This window comes from Trifolium pratense, linkage group LG2 (assembly GCF_020283565.1).
Source record: "Trifolium pratense cultivar HEN17-A07 linkage group LG2, ARS_RC_1.1, whole genome shotgun sequence".
Taxonomy (NCBI): Eukaryota; Viridiplantae; Streptophyta; class Magnoliopsida; order Fabales; family Fabaceae; genus Trifolium; species Trifolium pratense.
This window is the reverse complement of record NC_060060.1, coordinates 73,682,894-73,703,502: the sequence shown is the minus strand read 5'-3', so window position 1 is coordinate 73,703,502 and position 20,609 is coordinate 73,682,894. Positions and strand designations below refer to the sequence as shown.

At 31.4% G+C, this 20,609-nt stretch overlaps 2 protein-coding genes across 2 annotated transcripts; one reads left to right on the top strand and one right to left on the bottom strand.

Annotated features, from left to right (window-relative positions):
* The first annotated feature begins 798 nt into the window (after positions 1–798).
* LOC123908113 (interaptin) lies at positions 799–5,685 on the top strand. Its single transcript, XM_045958649.1, has 3 exons — positions 799–2,016; positions 3,103–3,789; positions 4,851–5,685. The coding sequence occupies exons 1-3, from the start codon at positions 1,030–1,032 to the stop codon at positions 5,424–5,426; spliced, it is 2,250 nt and encodes a 749-aa protein (XP_045814605.1). The 5' UTR covers positions 799–1,029; the 3' UTR covers positions 5,427–5,685.
* Positions 5,686–9,156: 3,471 nt separating this feature from the next.
* On the bottom strand, positions 9,157–15,049 carry LOC123907825 (histone deacetylase 19-like). The gene is made up of 8 exons (XM_045958209.1): positions 14,832–15,049; positions 13,676–14,211; positions 12,305–12,745; positions 11,439–11,669; positions 10,522–10,586; positions 10,393–10,450; positions 9,734–9,805; positions 9,157–9,651 (listed from the first exon to the last, which is right to left on the bottom strand). The coding sequence occupies exons 2-8, from the start codon at positions 14,201–14,203 to the stop codon at positions 9,553–9,555; spliced, it is 1,494 nt and encodes a 497-aa protein (XP_045814165.1). The 5' UTR covers positions 14,204–14,211; positions 14,832–15,049; the 3' UTR covers positions 9,157–9,552.
* Between the last annotated feature and the right edge of the window lie 5,560 nt (positions 15,050–20,609).

Below are 20,609 nucleotides of genomic sequence, written 5' to 3'. Positions count from 1 at the left end.
CTAATGCTTCAACGTGCAAAGTACATTGTGAACTCTTTTTATAGGAGAAGAGTAACTACAAAGTTTACATGCAACAAATGTTAAAGAATTACATGCATACATGCAACAAACCAAATGTATTTCATGTACTACAACATGTGTATAAGATGTTAATGGATGGATCATACAATGGGCTTGGATCATTCTGGATGAGCTTATGCTTCGGGTCTTAATCATTAATGAATGGACTTTGATCATAATGGATGAGCTGACTTCTCAGTAGGCCCCTATGTTTCTTTTTCACCCTTCTAGCGTGCAAAAAAATTTGGTTTCTATAAACTGAAGTTTTCGGTTTCGGTTTATAGAAACCAAATTTTTTTACACGCTAGAAATGTGAAAAAGAAACATGGGGGCGGGAAGAAAAACTATCAATGGATGAACTTATGTTTTGGGCTTTAATCATTCTCATTCCTTATGATTCTCCCGGGGTTGGAAGAGACTCGTACTCGAGCCAATATTTTCTTTACCTTCTTTGAGCAACATGGTTAATAACTTAATATTCTAACATAGGATGAAATAAACAAATTTTAAAAATTTGTCTACAACTATCAATGTAATCAAAATCGAACCGGTCATTTAACCAAAGTGTTTATAGGTTCAAGATTCAATAGGTCCGATCGGGTTCAACCGAGTCAGACCGCATTTTATAAAATATATAATTTTTTTATGTTTTTAAATAATATATAAAAATACACAAAATTTATAGTTTCACACTATTAAAAATATAAAATATCATAAATCAACATATAAGTTAGTTTATAGCTGAAAATATAAGCAAATCAACAAAAGAGAATATTTCTAGTCCTAATTTTGCACAAAATACATCAAATTTCTTTGAGTAATTTTTGGTTATATTTTGGAGGACCGATTGATTGATATAATTTTCATTTGAAAAGTTTAATCTATTTTTTTAATGAAAATTCAGGGAATTGTGATTTATTGATTCACGAATTGGGGGTGAGGAAGAGGAAGTAGCAAGTGGAAAGAAGAATGGAAATGGAAGGTGGAGACATGGATTCACTATTTGAAGGAATGGTACTGTTCAACCCTACCCAAATTGAAGCAGCAGCAGCAGCAACGGAGAATAATCAACAAGACAACGATCGTGGTGTTGATGATTCTCAAAGTGATTCTGCTGCAGCAGCATCAGTATCGTGTTCGCAGCCCCTTGACGAGAATATCTTCTCTGACCTCACCCTCATCGTCGATCCGCTCCAAAACTTACAAGTAACCGAGGAGGAGGATCATCTTCTTCTTCTTCAATCTCAATCTTGGCAAAGCCAGCAACAGCAACAGCAGGTATCTGTATCTTCCTCCTCGAGAAGAAGAAAACGATCTGGCTTGAGGATAGGATATGGCAGAAATAGAGACACCGTGGATGTGGATGTGGATGTAGACGTGGATGTTTCTCCTCATATTTCCTCCGATTCCCCTTCCTTGTCCACCGATGTTACTGCTTCTGTTGGTGTTGTTGCCCAACAACCGTCTGTCGCTAGTGCTAGTGCCAGTGAATCGATCACCACTGATGATGTTGATACTACTGCTACTACTAGTGAATCGATCAGACACACAGCAGCAGATGGGGATGAAGAAGAAGAAGAAGCATTCCGGCAAATTAGGAAGACTATAGATGAGAAGCTTAACCATGCCCGTCAACTTGTCAACGCTGCATCTGCTGTCCGAAAGGATGCAATCAGGAGTAGAAGAAAGGCTGTTGAGAATGCAAATCTTGCTTCCCTCAAATACATGGAACTTGAAATGCAATTGGAAGAAGCCTGTGAAGCTGAAGATTTTGAAAGGGCCGAAAAGGTTAGCGAACACCTTTCTGCTGCTGAGAAGGACAAACAAATTTCCGCCAATTCATTGAGACAAGCTGACGCCTTTATCCATGCTTTAGATTTGAAATTGCAGCATGCCCTCCACTCTCACATAGCTGCTGAGGAAGAATGCGCAATCTTACTCCACCATTATGCATCGGTTAGTGAAAAACATTCATTCATTCATTAATCCTACTATTGTATGAAAATAAATAAAAAATAAAAAAAGAAGACACACCTTGTTGATATGAGTGCTTCTAATCAATTCTTTTAAGTCATCATCAATTATGCAGTCTCTGGATCCTTCTCATCTTTGTGTGCATTAGATCTTTTATGTGTCTTTTTGTTGGAAGCCTGCTAGGAGTTTCTCTTTGACCATACATGCCTCTTGCACCATAGACATTCCTTGCCCTTAAAAGTCTCAAGTGCCGCATGCTCACTAGCTTCCTCTTAGTTCATGCCAAACTATACTAGGAGAGGTCCAGTTATGATACAATAAGTAATGCCTCTGGATCGCTAGCAGGATTGACAAGTATCCCTATAAACTAACACGGGTATTTCAATTGTGTTTTTCCCTCACTTGCTTTCTAGGAAACTACCCACGTGATCATTCGAGTGCTCCAAGTCAAGCATGCTTATTATCAAGTTCTAATGTTTTAAGGTCCAAAATAATAAAGATGCATCTTGTTTATATGGTTGGTTCTAATCAATTTCTTTTAAGTTATCCTCTACTATGTAATTACCTGTACATTTTCTAGATTCCTCTCATTCCAATTAGTACTTGCTTCATTCATGTATCCCTTCCCTCGATGCTTACCACCAAGAGCTGCCTCTTGCAACAGCGATACTCCCTGCTCTTGTCATCCCCAAACGTCACAGTGCATATATATATATAATATCATAGGAAAAAGGAGTGTATGTTGCAAAGTTAAAGGTGAGGAAGTGTAATTTTAGTTTCTCTAAAAGAATGTTGTGCATTGTACCCAATGGTATAAATAAATTCCTTTATGTATTTTAGATCTGCTACATGTAATACCATTACTCAAAGACTTGTTTATACAACTGTGTGCATAATAGGATAATCTTTAATTGCTCTATGAGATTTTGCTCAAATGATGTTAAGTTTAATCCATCCTTAGGTACTTTTATTTGTATAGTTTTGCATCTATTTGCTTGGCTTATTTCTTTAGGCTCTTTATTGAAGTTATAGTTGGAATTTCTAACATGTTTATCTTCCCTTTTCTAGAATGCTGTAAATAATGCAGATTCTGCCATGAAGAAAGCAACATTGGTGCATTCAAAAAATATGGAACAATGGCTTTCATCATCAGAAGCCTTGGAGGTTAAAAAGATGGAGTTGGAGATTGAATCACATTTTATAAGCGAAGCTCATACAGAACTTAATAATAACATTGAGCATTCAATCGAGGATGACAAAAAAGAAAAAGAGATCCTTTGTAAAAGAAAGACCATGCTAATGGGTGAATTGGAAAAGCTTCTTGCTTTAGTCAAACAGAAAGAAAAAGAGATAGCTGACAATGATTCTGTTTTAAAAGCTGTAGAGCATAAGATAAATAATGTTGTCTCTGGATTTAAAGAGATTCAGTCAACCATTGATGTGAAGTATGAAAAATTGCAATCTGTCCTTGCTCAAGTGAAATTAGAGACGGAAACTTTGTCACAAAAGAAGGATGAAATTGATAACTTTCTTGTTCAGGAAGAACGAATGGGAGCAAAACTTAATGAATTTGCTAGGGTTTCTGAGGAGGAAGCTAAAGGATACAGTGAAATTGTTAAATTAAGAAGAAGTTTGATGTCATCTATATTGAAGTCTGGGGAGGATAAGCTGAGACTTGCAAACAATGAGGAAAAGCTTTCTGGAGACGTGAAATTGTTTCAACAGGAGGTTTCTGCTGCCAGAGCTTCCTTACAGGTTAATTCCTGTACCTATTTTTATGTTTGTCTTCCTTGCAGGTTAATTCTTATGCTTATTTTTATATGTTTTGAATTGTGCAATTAGCTGAAATGTGATGATTTATCACAAAGACGCCCTACCTTTAATTTGATGTTATATCCAAGCTACGTTAGGGGAATATGGGTTCAGAGAATGCTATCACTTATGGTCAAATGCAAGTAGCTTATTTTTGTTTTTTTTTATCTTAAACAAGCAATGTCTATAGAAGTTTCTTTTTCCTCTGAAAATATTCTTTTGGTCAATATCTCTAGATAGGCCTGTTTGTTTAGATTTAAAAAAAAAAAATCATTTTTGATATTTTAGTTACGTTTGTGTTTAAGCTTTACTAAAAAATCCTTCTGTTAGAAAATTATTTTTATGTTGAAAAAGAGTTATTTTATTAGCTTTTGAAGAAAATCATTTTTAATAGAAGAGAGAAAAAATATAGTTTATTTTATGGTGTCTATGTTTTTTCAACCATACTAACAAAAACAATTTTAACATGCATTGTTTTCAACTTGAATGTTTTTCCAACCATCGTTTATGCTTTTTCTAAAGTCTCTAAAGAATAATCTCCAAATTAATTATATCAAAAGGTAATTTTAAAAAACCTAAAACGAACAGAATGGAACTGTCAAAACTATGAACACATGTCAAGAAGTGAAATTTTTTACCGCCCACGGTGGCATTACTTCTATTTCTATTTATTATTATATATATAGTATTGTAATTTATTATATATAAAACAATGACCAAAAAGTGGAAATGTGTCAACCACTTATTCATTTCTTCAATGGGTTTTTACATAGGTTTGTGATTTTTTTTAAGCCCATGCTTAAGCACGGGTAAACACAGCTAGTTTTATTATGAAAAATCTTTTTGAAGAATTATTGTGAAAAATCTTAATGTCAATTTTGTAGTTCTCATCAAGCATTTACACAATTACTGTAAATTAAATTATTCCTGTTTGTTTGTTTCTTTCCATACAAAAGCTGCCGCCGACTCTAGTTTGTTCACACATGTTGTTACATCGTTTTTAGGAACTATCTTCAAGAAAGTCGAGCATCCAGCAAGATATAGCATCCTTCAAGCAGAAGATTATTTTCATAGATAAGAGAGTCCCAGAACTTGAAGCAGAAAAAAAAGTTGCTACTGCTGCTAGAAATTTCAAGGAGGCTGCCCGAATAGCTACTGAGGCTAAATCACTGTGTGTTGAAAAAGAGAATATTCAGATGGAAATGGATACGGCCACTTCAAATCTTGAAAAACTAGAGGAAGAAATTAAGGGCACTCTTGATAAATTGCAGGAGTCTGAGGGGATGATCTCATTGAAGGAGAAAGAGTTAGCAATGGCTAGATATCAAAAGCTACTTTTGACAGCTGCAACTGCTAGAGCTGAAAAAGCGGCTGCCCAAGAAATGGGCGATGTCGAAGAAGCTAATCTCCTGCTTGCAGAAGCTGAGGCAGCAGACTGTGAAGCTGAAAGAATTCGATCAACATACAATTTCAAGGTGGAAGACATTTCAAATTTACGGAAAGATTTGGTTTCAATGGACCTTGTATCAATTCTTGATAAAAAACAATTGGAAAAATTAGATGTCAGTTCATCTCTTTAGCTGATTATCTATTCAAGATTTCAGTGGATTTACTGATAATCAAGACGTGTGCGCCTAGAAATTACTGAAGAGCAGCATGAATGTCCAACTTTTGGGATACGTGTTATGCATCTATACATTTTGATGAATACTGCGTATGATATTGGTACAATTTTCCTCTTTTTCAATTTTTGAGGAGCTCTAAGCAAGCCCCCAACTAAAAACAGAATGGAAGAACTCAGATTAGATCAACAAAAAAATGATTAGTAACTTTGTTAAACTATGGCGATATCAATTTCGTGTGAATGTTTTGATTATTTTCACTAGTAGATTGAATTCTCTAAAGTTCCCATGCAATTATATGCTGAAAATATCATGACTTGAATGAATGAAGTTCAAGAGAAAGAGGTTCAGGTTCAGCGATGCAATGTGATAGAGATTTTTAATGATGGGAAATATCCTGGGTTTTTCCTCCATTCAAAAAGGATGACTCAATCGTCAGTTTTTCCTCCAATTAGAACGAATGTCATCTAATTTTTAACGTTGGAAAAATTCAAAGAGTTTTTCCTCTATCCAAAAAGGATGACGAGTAGTCATAGTAGAAAAATTCAGGTAGTAAGCCTAGGTTGGTAAAAGAAATTCAAAACATTACAAATCTATAAGACCCGGGAATTTAACCGATCGCATGTCAAAAATAATAAGTGATTTTTTTTTTTATTCTTGTATATAGGAGTATTGTTTTTAACTTTCTACTAGTTTAAAGACATATACATTCGCAAGGGTCCATTGACTTTAGGTCGATATTTAAATTTATCATTATCTTAATGTAGAAAATTTATTTAGAATAAAATATTGTTAAATATAAGTGAAATTATTATGTTATTTTTTATAAAACTTATTTATTCAATTTTTTATGTTTCAGTGACAAATAATGGTCCCGTGTATATTTTTTAATCGAAAATTAAAAATTTTATCAGGAATATCTAGGGTAATTTAGTAAATTTGATAGTAATTAACTTGGTAGTAATATTAATTTTATTATTATATTATTATTAATAGTTAGTAGTAAACTTGGTAGTAATATTATTTATTTTTGATGAAAATATTGTTTGTGTTTCTTTTTTTTATAAAAATAATTATTGTTCATGTTTCTATTTTTATATTTCTATTTTTATGTATTCAGCTTATTTTTCTATATTCTTTCGATAATTTATTTTTATTGACTAAACTCTCTATAATATTTTTATTGTTTTTTTTTCTTCCTATTTTTATGCATAAATTCCTATATAATATTTTTTTTTGTACTTATCTTATTTTTCTATATTTTTTGTATTTTTTTATTTATCTTATGTTGTTCTATATATATTTTTTCTCTTTTTAATAAAATATTATAATGAAGGATATAAAACTTGCAACGTAGTTAGAACTCGTAAAGTAATAGATATATTAGAGAGGTTAAGGGATCGACTAAGTATTTATTTTAGCTAACAAAGGAAGTCGGTTCCACAGTGTAGATAACCAAATATGTAGATGATCAGCCTAGAGTAAATGGATTGTGTTGTTACAAATTGCTTAAGTTTATTTACAATTTTTTTTTCAAGTGGTCAAGTGGCTAGAAATTTAACTCTTAAAATGGATACGTAAGATGATCGGGGTTCGAACTTCAACCTACGTATATATAATGCAATGTCCATACCAACTGAACTAAACTCATGAAATAAGTTTATTTACAATTTTTTTACCTGATTCACTCTTACTTCCACTTTTCACGTCCATTTATTTTTACACTTAGAGAAATAATATGGAGAGAAGAACAAAAGATGACTACAACCACTATTTAAGTAGAGAATTACACTTGTTATAAAACTCTGCTAGCGGACTAGATTAATACAAGATTTTGTGGTCCAAAAAGCATCAAAAACCTATATAAATAGGGGATGTTTTGTTTCATTTTTCGTTCATTCACAAATAAAAGAATGGAGATTTTAGAATTTCAAAAGTACACTCACCTAGATGTAGTCTACTAAACCGAATCTTTTCAAGATCCACGTTAATGTTACACTAGCTGATCTGAAACATCAGCTAAGCCAACTCAATGGATCGTCTCCACTTCGGCGATGCAAGAAGGGTGACCAATGTCGAGTATTATCGTTTGTTGGTCTGCTCAGATGGAATTGTGTTGTTCACCAACATGAAGCTTCAAAACGACGGCGATGTGAGAATAATGTTCTCTATTGTTCTGCATTATTTAATTTCCGTTATGGTGTCGTCCGCTACTTAAGTAGCGGACCAGTCTGTTATAGGAAACAAAATGATAACAGTAAAGGCGTATCGAAATTGAAACAAAACATAAAAAATTATTTGATGCTTAGCCTCAGGCCCGGCCCACAAGCACCTGCAACAAGGGTTGTGGCAGCAGGCCTCTCAAATTTGATGCCTAAAAAAAATTATGGGGTAGTAGTATTAGTAAAATTGGGGGCGTAAAACTTAATATATTACTGCAAAATATAAAGGCTCAATTGTCAGACCCAATTTCCCAAAAAAAGGAACGAAACAATAAAAAACTGCTAAAAAATAAAACAATTGCTAAAGAAACAACACCCAGTTTTTTTTTTTACAACAAAACATTTTTTTTACAATAAAACAATTGCTTACCAAGCTATCTGCTTCATAAAATGCTAGAAGAATGACTCGTCTAAAGTAGTTAGACTGTATTTTATTGTTATTGTTATTGATAGAATATGAATCTTTTTTATGTTAATTATAAGGATAATTATTTTCTATGTTATTTGCAATTTAAAATTGATGATGATTTTTTAAAAAAAAAATTGTATTTATTTTCTATTATAAGAGCCCATTTTTAAAATTTGCATGTGGCCTCTAAAAACTCGGGACCGTCCCTGCTTAGCCTTAGTCTTGTTTGTGTTAAACTTATGATTCATTTCCAAAGTAATATGTCGTTTTTTACGAATATTTCTTTATAGTAACAGTATGCGTTTTTTAATTTCTACTCTGGTGTCGTAATTGAATCAAAACATCAAAATACATTTAAATAAATGTGTTACACGTAAAGCAAAACATTTTTTATTTTATTTTTTATAAATTAGATAGAAAAATTACAATAACTTATACACTTTATAAAGTGTTTCAACTTCAAAGTAAATGAAATCTTCCTTCGAGGAAAATTAAACATTACATATTAGACAAAAAATATGAGAATATTCCACCTGCCAACGTTTATCACAGTCATTGTCAACATTTCGATCCTACAAGCAACCACTTAGCTACTCCAACCTAGCAGGATAAGATAGTCTCATTTGTGTCAAGAAAGTTCTATTTGGGAAGCTTAGCTTGGTAGAACCTGTTTCGGCAAGTCATATTGTTCCCAATTTGACCACAAAAAATCTGTCATCGATTATCATATCGTTCCAAACCATGATGACTAAACAACACCGGTAAAAACAATATGAATAGCTGAAAACAAAACTTTTTTTTTTTGACTAATTTTTCATATAATTGTTTTCTACATAATTATTTTCACCAAAATTTTGGGTATTCCAAAAAAAAAAAAATTATGAAACCAGTCTTCATCTTTTTCCCTCTTCATATTCTTCATATTCATCTTCAGAATATTGTCTATCTTTATCTTTATATAATAACCAACGCACACAAACCCGTGGAGATGTAAACCATTTTTACTAAATTTTAAAAAAAGAAAAAGAAAAAAAAACATAAATAGTAGCAAAAAAAATTGGTGCTAATGGTCAGAGTGCATAATAACCAAAGAACATGCTTGTTTCATATTTTCACAAGAAACACAAGATCACTGATTTTACCTTCTTCATCCGAAGGATCCAACAAAGAGCTACTCACTTTTACGAGATAATTTAATTGTCTTATAGCACAACAATACCCAAAAAAAAAAAGGAAGAAAAATAATTGTCGCCATTAGTGCTAACCCAGCTTAATATTACAGTCATAATGGCATCAAAAGCAAGTTTGCCCTATATCTCTTCAGTTTCCAGATGAAGCAAAATTTTGACAGTAAACATCAATGAATGCCAGACAGCTGTAAGAGGAAACTATAATTTACAGGTCGACAGACACCAGTTGTCGGGGTGGGGGCTGACCCGTGCTCATTGTTGCTTCATCTTGACTTGTGATCAGAAAGCTCGATTAAGTTCCCTTGCTCTTCTTTGATGAATGGTTCATCCAATGCCATTGAATCTGCCCCAGACCCTGACACCTGAAGACATGCAATTTTAACACCACCGGACTGGTCTTATAAAGAGACAAATATTAGTTTATTAGAGGACAAAACATACAACCTTGGAGCATGCAATCTCCTTGAAAGTCGTAGCAATATCTCTTCTACTGTCTACATGATTGTGATGGCTTTCCTGAAAATCAAAACAAGTTTCAACTTTGTCAGCCAAAAGGGGTCAATTCTTCCAACATTGTGCAACTATACAAATCATTGTACATAGACATCATTTAGCAAAATACAAATAAGGAGCAAGAACCAAATCATTTAGCAAAATACAAATAAGGAGCAAGAACCAAAACTAGCGTGCAGTCACTGTGAAAATAAATAAACCAAATAATACCAGTTATTTATATTGATTAGGTTCATTTTATACAACAACAACAACAAGACCTATTTTCCACAAGGTAGGGACTGCTACATTGAGGATTTTATAAAATACATACATATTTGATTTGTTTGAAAAATGCATAAGTCACTTTGATAACACATTATAGAAAGTAATTTTCGGTCAAGAATCCTTCGTGGCTGACAATTCTAAACTGCGGCAACAAAGTTACCAGGAAAAACACTAAAATGAAATATTCCTCCCACTATATTCACTATATTGTACTCATTACATATTCTGAGGCATAGTGTATTAGATTTGAATCATAATGTTAAGATGATTATTTGGAACAAATTTTTGTGGTTGCAAAACAAAGAAAATAGGATGGGACGTACTGTATGTTTATGCTCAGCTTCAGCATATTCACCTTTCACCCTTCGTGCAAGAGAATTGCTGTAAAAAGAAAACTGTTAAGCCTTGAAAGACAGACTATCAAGATGGACTCCAGAAACACAAGAAAATACCTATCAACATCCATGTCAAAATCAGGATCCCATCTTTCATCTCTATCATCTTCATCCTCATCTCTCTAAACATGAAAAATGTAACAAGTTCTCCATCATTACTTCACAATAGCCCAATTCATTCAATTCAATAATTGTAAATGAAAAAAGACAAACCTAACTACGAAAATAAAAATATGGCGTATCATTTTAATATGTTCTTACATATAGATTAACAAGAGTTTTTACTTTTAGCCATACAGTGTATAATTCTCAAGACAGACTTTGGTGTGACACACTGACACCTTATTTGCACTCCTCATGCATGTTTATAGCATGACCATTTTTGTCTGCGTCTTGTCATGATTGATTTTTCCCAACAAGCTGTAGTCACTTTGACTAAAAATATGCAGACTTATCTATGACTTTTACCATAGAAACAATCTAAATGTTTCAGATGCAACTATGACAGGTTGGGTAATGGTATTAAACAATGTTAAATGCGGTATATCCACCTGGATTAACAAAACTCAGTAATGGAGTGATTTTATAGTTTGCTCCTTCAAGATTGTCATTTACCATTGGAGAAAAATATATATTCCGTGAACATAGCAGCGAATGTTGCACCGTATATGATATTCAATCAATTTTCCATGCCAAAGGAAATTCAAACACTATTCAATACATATTTTGAAATCAGATAGGCACTACTTCAATAATTATCATGTGAAGATGGTTTACTTAAGCGAGTGATAAGGTTGGCTCAGCAGTTGAGGCGTGGGAGTTAGGGATAGAGTTATAGGAGATTGAGGGTTCGATCCTCACCCCCAAATATATGCTAACTATGCTAACATTTTTCATTCAAAAAAATATGATCTACTTAAGAGCAACGGAGCATTAAATTAAGTGTAAAAATACAATATATAAGCAAAAGCAACCTCTTGAAGCTCAGTATTTGGTGGTCGCTCTTGGAATGGGACACTTGGCGCATGTTGAAGCCTAGATAAATTGTCAAGAAGTTTTGTTCTTATATCATCCAATAAAGGTCGGGAGTTCTTGTTTTCCATGTTACTAGGAGCAACGTGAAGAGCATAGTCAGGACCAAAATATTCATAATACTCATGCTGGGGCATATTATCATCTAGTTCAATCCCGAGAGCTACACCTGTCTGATCAACATCAATATTGTTAATACAAAAAGGTTGCCTGCTTAAAAATATAATACTGCATTATGCACGCATATAGCAAATTAACACTCAACAGTGCCACATATTGATTCCAGTATATTAGATTTTAAAAGGACTGCTAAAAGGTTGAAACCACATGAAGGCATTAGTCCATTTGTAATTTTTTGCTATGTTACTTTGATGTTTTTGTCAATAAGGAGTCCTCCAATTATTGCTGTGATTTTGTTATTACTACGATTCCAATTACTTGCTGAATATATGCTAGGTTGTCCATGACTGTATATACATTATAGGAATTAGAATAAGTGTATCATTAGTGCCATTATGGGCTGTTGTACTATATATGGATGGAATCCGATCAATGAAAGGGTAATGGACCAGAAACTCTGACAGTAGAACTTAATGTCTGGCACTAGTAATCAGTTGTGAGAATCATAGCATATTTTTCTCATGAGCTATTATGTTATTTTCATCAACATTTCAGCACCTCTATTTTATTAAACCAATAATGTCCGGGCATCAATACTCACTGTTCGGGATGAAAGGGGGGCCATAACAAAACTAGGAAGCTGAAATTTACAACAATAAACTAGGAAAAGTGCAGAACTACATAATACCTCATAACACCAACATCGTGCCACATTTCTTATAGTATAGCCACCTCCACCGAGCAACAGAAGAGGAACATTAAAGGATCTCATATATTTGACACACTCTGCATGACCTTTGATTGAAAGATTGAAACAACCTAACCTGTCTCCAGATAAAGAGTCAGCACCACATTGCAATACCACAGCACCAGGTCTAAAAATCTCCATCACCTTTCCCATTATTGGCTTAAACAATGAATGGTAGCTCTCATCATCAATTCCATCATCCAAGGGAACATTCAGTGAATAATATTTCCCTTTACCATATCCAATATCACGAACATCTCCTGTTCCAGGAAAGTAATCCCCAAACTTATGAAATGAAACTGTCATGACCCTATCAGTTGTGTAAAAGGCCTCCTCTACACCATCACCATGGTGGATATCAATGTCCACATATAGAACACGCTGCCCAATCACAAAGGAAATGCAAATTTCAATGAAAGTCACTTAAGAGAATATTTTAATATAAAACATCTGATGCTAATAGAATTTTAGAACGCAGTGTCTTTCAAAAGCTGCATCTTAAATAAGTTCCAAAGTAACCAACAACATTAAGACTAATTGTCAATATCTGCCTCATTGAAGTAAGAGTGGAAAATCACAATTTTCCTTCATAGTATAAGGGAAACTCTAGTTCAAATGCCATCGTCGCGAGGGAAAAAGTATGCATATTAAACGTTGACATAAAAGTAGGACAAGTTCTCTTCGCAGTTGTTAAAAATAAGCAAAAAGTTTCTTGAAATAAGCAACAAGGAAAAAATCACTAAATAATCGCATAATTAGTGTGAAATCGTCTATAATTTTCTGAAGAATCCTACAAAACAAACCCGTAACACAGATATAAGTTGAAAAAAGGTACCAATCACACGCCAAAAAAGATACTACTAGCTTGATATCTAGTACTTATTGAGCACAATGAAGGAAACAGTTCGCGAAAACCTTCATCCATTAGAGGAACCCCAAAATTGGTTTCACTTTACACCTCTTTAAATATGTATTAATTAATTCTAAGATAAGATAAGATGTTGATGTTAAAAACAACATTCTGTATACAAAAGTATTAGGTATTTATGTGAATGGCGTATTGATACGATCCTCTCGTGATCGTATCACATAATAATGTACAGGGGATTATAAAATTCACATTTATAGCAAAGAAAATCAATAAAGATAACCCCTAAAAATGGATTACAAATGAATGATAATGAAAAAGAATGTTACGTGCAAGCCATAAATTTTTTGCAAATGTTGGTCAAGAAAAGAATAAATTTAATCCAAATTAAAATCTGGTAGCACAACCATAAATAAACAAGATAATGCATGAAAGGGGAAAACCTCGTGTATCTTGAGAAGTTCCAAAATAGCCAGCACAATGTCATTTACATAGCAAAACCCAGAAGCCTCGCACTTTTTGGCGTGATGTAGCCCACCAGCCCAATTTATTGCAATATCACATACTCCATGGTTCAATTTTAGAGCACCGCCAACAGAACCTCCTGCATATGTCTGACAAAAAGAGTAAAGACCGTCAAACACAGGGCAGTCTTCGCCAACATTAAACCTCTTCAACTGTCTCAACTGATCTTGCTGTGTTTCAGGGGTGATGCCCCTCAAAAAAGCCACATAGTCATCGGCGTGGAACTTGCAGAGGTCTCTGTCTTTAGCGGCGGTAGGTTTCACGACCTGCATGTGTTGAAGTAATCCATAGTGGGCTAAAAGAGCATGTGTCATACGAATCCTATGTGGTTTCATTGGGTGGCCCTGCCCATAATAATAGTTTCCAACCTCTGGATCATAGAAATATGAAATCTTTCTCTTCACACCATCTGACCCTGATGGAAGGGAGTTCCCTCCAGTTTCCATCGTCCAACCTATAACAAACAACCATATATAATATTGATCAAGAAACATAATATATACTATAATAAAATAATAATACCAACAATAATAATGCAAACAAACATTCAGCAAAATTATTGAGCATAATGTTTGAGAGTATTTACGAATATAAAACCATGGGGGAATGCAAAGATCATACACTGATCCATAATAAATGACAATAGTTGCCAACAAATTATTCCCCTGACTGCTTAACACCACCATAAGTGAATACAACATACCTACCCTTTTTTTTTTTGTACAAAATACCTACCCTTTTATAAACTACAAATTGAGGATTCAACTAGATTCACAGTTAATAACTGAGCAGTAGGAAGAAATATCAAACTATACATGAAACAAAAATAATAAACAAAACACTGTACCTAGGTTTATATACTAATTAGTAATTACATGGTTAAACTACAAAATCAGAGGATAAACTAAATTAATTTATGAGTTGGTGAAAGTTAGGAAGAGTTGAAAGTAGACATCTTGAAGACATTGAAAGAGTTGAAAGTATAGAACATGCAACTAATCCACATTATTATCTTCATTTAGAGACAACCATGAAAAACATTTGTGAGAATGGTCGCTCGCTGGCTGCGCTCACCTCAAACGAAATGAACAGCTAGCTAGCTAGCTAGCTAGATCCTTGGTTCTGTCGGCTGTGTGTGTGTGTGTTTTGTATTGTAAGAGGGAAAAGTCTCTTCTTTTTCTATCTCTCTCGCTCTCTCTCTCTCTCTCTCTCTCTCTCTCTTCCTCCTATTTCTTTGCCTCTCTTTCGATCTCCTCTCTCACTCGGTTCTGCTCTTTTGTTAACTAGTATCCGGACCCGTGCCAAGCACGGGTAAAATGAGACTACAAAAATAACATTTTAATATTAAAATTTTCAAAATTCTCAAATAAAAAGAATGGCAATTTATAAACATAAAAAAAAGATCCCGTATTAGTAAAAAAATAAAACAAAGGATATTGTATTAATATATGAATATAAATATAAATCCCGTGTAAATCTCAATGTAAAAATATAGACTCGTGTGTAAACTTTAAAAAAAAAACCAAACAAACAAAAAAATGTTAAATTCGATAGTAAAATAAATATGAAACAAAAATACCCTAAAGAAATTATCATAATATATCTTATATTAGTTAATTTTCACATCAATACTTCTTCAAAAAAAAATTCACATTAATATCCTCCGAATAAAATAAATATAGAACCTACTATATATTATAAATAAAAAAATATGTCTCTGAATTAATATATGAACAAACATACGGTTCCTAGAATAATATATTTTTTTGGTATTCGTTTATAAAAAATATATACTTTTTGGTATTTACCATCTTGTTCTTATGGGAAGAATTCTCTGATAATTAATAGTTCGACCGCCATGTGCATAGATATCCCCAAATAATACATGTGCAAAATTCTCACATAAATAAGAAAATAGATCATATATAAATAACAAAATAAAAAGAACACAGACCACGTAAAAATACAAAAAAATAGGTCTATGTATTAATATATGAGTAAAAGTATAAAATCTCGTATAAATGTCTTAAAATAAAAGTATATAATCACGATAAAAAATATAACAAATAAAATAGATAAAAAAAGGAAAATTAATAAAAAAATATGAGAATGTCTTAAAATCCCGTATAAATGTCTTAAAATAATTGTACTATTTTCCTCGTTTTTTTTTTGAACAATTCTCTTCCTCCTCTTTATTATTGGTCTTCTCTTTTCTTTTTCTTTTTTTGGTACAAATTATTGATCTTCTCTAAATAAATAAAAAATTAATACAGAAAATAATCTTAACCTAATGAAATAAATTTAATCCACTCTAAGAAAAGAATATCATTGATCCCGTCAAGTTCTATCGCAACCAACTTGGTCTTAATTCATTCCTTTCATAGTCTTTCTATACATCTGCAGATAAAATATAATAAATGGTTAAATCCAATATAAAATATTGCTTTGGATATTTCTACGGTACAATAAATATAATAAAATTAATGTTTGCAATAAAAAGAATCTTCCTTAACGATGTGAATTTTCAGTACAACTATTAATAGAATGTTGCATCGCCTATTTCATTATAGAATGTTTTTAATAACGTTCAATTTTGCATATTATTAGTATTAATTGTACAACTATAAATCATCAATTGTCTATTTAGAATTTGAATTTTTGGTTTCTCATGTGAATTATGTGAATTAATTGTCAAGGCCATATGAGAAGAGAAACCTTTTGAACATGCCATGTGTACAAAATTCTTTGAAAAAAAGGACTGAAATCACGTAAAAACGTGTTTGTAAATTTTTTTTCCCATGAAACTTATTTCAAGTAAAACACAAAAATTCACATTTTAAATTATTCTAATTTACTTTTCTTAATAAGTATGAATTTTTTTTATTTATTAATAATATAAGACGGAGGAAAATTTCAATACTACTATGAATTCTTTTTCTCAAATTTAACTTTCCGTTTATCCACTACTCTTTTTTTTTTACTGATTATATATAGTACTTTCTTACTAAATCTCTTTTTTAAATATTTTTTCTTTCGTCATTGTAGTATTTTCTTACTAAATTTTTTTTTTAATCAATCCTTACCAAATATTTTGAGAAAGGATTAATACTCAAATTATAGCATTTAAAGCATTTAATTATATTAAAAAATATTATATTTTTTCTCTCAAATATATTTGGCTTATTAGTAATTTTTTGTAAAAAATTGTAAAAAAAAAGAAGATATATTATTAGTAAAGATCAATAAATTGCAGCGTTTTACATTGAATGAGATTGATATTGCTTACGTGAATTTATTGTCAAAATCATATGAGAAGAGGATCATTATCGAAATGTCATGTGTACAAAAGTCTCTGAAAAACAACTATCAAATAATATATCAATAGATTCCAATAGCAATTGACATTGCAATTAGAAATAAATGATCATTGCTTATTGTGAAATTTGAATTAGAATGTATAATGATAAAATAAATTATCATTGCTCTTTTTCCTTTTATTTTTTTGAAGCAGAATAATGATAGAAAGATCAACTTTATTATTAATTTGATTATGATAATAATGTCAAAACAATGCTAGAAGAGGAACCTTGAATCATCTGGAAAAAAGAAAAAAACTTGGATTAGAAAAATCACATTCAAATTTTGAAAGAAATTAACAACTAAAATTAACTAATTAACAAAAAAGAAAAGAATAAAGGATGGATTAATGAACAAATACCGTAGAGTTATCAATAGAGAAGAGAATGATCAAAGTTCACACTTCACACACCAATGTCACAGACTTGGAACAATTTGCTTTTGTCGGTAGCTACACATGATAAAATTAGAATCTACATATTTCATTAGAGAATTGGCACCATTATATTAGAACCAACAGACAAAAAAGTTAGAATGAGAAAAATTATGAAATTATAAAAAGTTTATAAGCAGAAGAAAATACATACGAATTATACATACGAATGATGCAAGGAATGGTAGCACTATTTATAGCAAAATAATGTTGATACAAACTTAGAGAAAAAACACAATCAATTAAAGGAAATCATTAATCATTAATAAATAATAATTTACGTTAATGCTAATATTTCATTTTACATCAATATTTCATTGTATTAAGGAATAAAATACGGAGTATTTCATTGTATTAAGGAATGAATGCATTTAAATGTTACGGAAGGTAACCTATTTCAAATCGAAAACATTAATGAAAAATCATTGAGAAATTGATGAATGCATTTAAATGAGGGAAGTAAATCAATCGGGTCAAATTTCTTTCAAAATCGGATTTGACTTGAGGAAATGAATGTCAACAACAATTGAAAAATAATATTTAAATTATTTAATTAATTTATTTAAGTAAAAAGAGAATCAATGAAAATGAAACAACGAAAAAGAAAAAAAAAAATCAAATTCAAATTATACATATATGAAAAATAAATATTTCCATAATAATTTAACGGAGCTGGTTGATATATGAGGAAGTAATATGAAGAATAAATATTTGACAAATATCAATAAATGCTAAATGAATCACATAAGAAAAATTGGATGTATGAATCATAATACACCCAATTTTGCTATTAGTATGATTATAATACAATCAAGAATATGATTCATTTATATGAATATTATGATATCTGCAATCATAATACACCCAATTGCAGTATGATTATAATACAATCCAGAATATTCCATAATTTTTTCGAAGGAGATATATCATAAATTCCAGAAATAAATTCTAGAAATCGAGTTATATTTTGGAGGCATTTTCTTAAACATTCGAGTAAATAAATAACAATAACAATTAGTAAAATAACTAAAGAGGAATAACTAAAAGAAAAGATTTGGAAAATTGTGAGTTGTAGTGTTTAGGCAAAATCATGTATAGAGAAAAAAATTGACATATGAATAATTTTGTGTTATTAAAACCAATTATGACACAATTATCACTACAATTAAAAAAAAAATCATATAATATTTAATATTGTAATAATAGCATTAAATGTCAAATGCATGAGGAGAGGAGAGAGAAAGGCAAATATGTCTGGCTTTTTACATATTATAGATGACTGGCTGAGTAATAAGGGTTACGGAAAATATTTGTTCTCAATCTTTTTCTTTTTTTTGTCAGGTCTTATTTATTTTATTTTTACAAAACTTCAGTTTATTTAGTTTTATATTTTTTATTTCGAAACTTTTGTTGTTTTAAAAAATTAAAGTATAATTCATGATGTTTTATTATTTATACCATTAAACAAATTGAAGCATTCATTAAATAAATGAATACAAGATGAGCAAAAGATAAACATATTTGTCTGAATTTGATGGACGTTTTTTCGCTTGTGAAATTGAGGACTGAAAATTTTACTGTTGTTGGATAGACAGCCAAAGCCGCTTCCAACAAAGTGATAAAATACAAGAAATCATCTTAATACATTAAAAATATTTAAAAAAAAAAACTTTTTAGCATTAATTTTATTATTTATTTTTCTTTTATAGTATGTTTAACAAGTGTCAGTGGACACAGTTTATCATGACCCTTAATTTAAATAAGTGATTTTCACATGGATTGAAACTTTCAGTTGTTTTCTTTTGTATTTGTGTTTTCGTCGTATGAGTGCGGCGTTTGTCTTGGTCGTTATCTTGGTACAACATTGTTTGATTTTCCGTCTTGTTGTGGTGTTCGTTTAGTTCATATCCAAATATCATCTTCAATCAATTATAGATTCAATCAATGATTTGGGAATCAACGTTGCAAATTCGGAAGCTGTAACATCCCAATTTTTATTATTAAGATTATTTATACATTTAATTGTGGTTAATTGATTTAATTATTTACTTGTTTGTTTATATGATTGTTATTTATTCATTTGTGTTTATTTTATTATGGAGGGTATTATAGTCATAATAGATATTAATTAGTTGAGAGTTGTAGACTAAATTAGAGTAAAGATAATTAATGAGTGAGATAAATATTGAGTTATGGGCTTGGAATAGATTGAGCTTAGTGATAGATGTGTTGGTAAAAGAAATAGAGGCGAGGTGCTATTTGGAAAGAAAAAAAAACCACATGGATTAAGATAACTCTGATATAAACAATTTGTTGTAAAAGTAGAACAAGCCAGGAAGAAAGAAAATAACATAAAAGAAGAACAAGCAAGTGAGATTGAGAGAAAACCAAGAGGTGAAGAAGAGAATCCAACTAAGACAATGTATGAGGGTTTGATTTTATAATCTCTGAGATGAATTAATGGAGAGGAGAAAAGTATTCTTTTCTAGCCCAAACTTTTCTCATCTCTTTTTCATTTTGGGTTAGTTATGTGATTTGAGAATATGTTAATCATGAAATTTATCTTATGATGTATGATTATTTATGTGTGTTCATGATTTATAAATTCAATGATTTGATAAAAATTGATGTTTGGTATATTGTTGTTGTTATTTGAGAAGTTTTGGCAAATGATGAAAATCCATGAATAAGTGCTTATAATTGATGATTTAAGTTGTTTTAATCGTGTTATAAGTGTGGTAATTGTTTGACATGAATTTATGGACTTAAATAGGTGATTTTCGTAGCTTATAAGTGCTTGTTTAGACAAAAATCGCATCAAAAAGTGTCCCGCAGAATTCTGCAGTATGAACAGTGCGGTTGCGACACAATCTAGCCGACGCTATAGCCGATGCAACCCATGAGTTGATGATGTTAGTGATGTCGTTAAGCCTTGTTGATACATTAATTATGTGTTGTTGATTAATGATGATGATGATTAGGTTGTTGATATATTATGATAAATCATGATGTTGATTTATTGATGATGATTTATCACGAGTAGATGTATTCTAAAGACGATG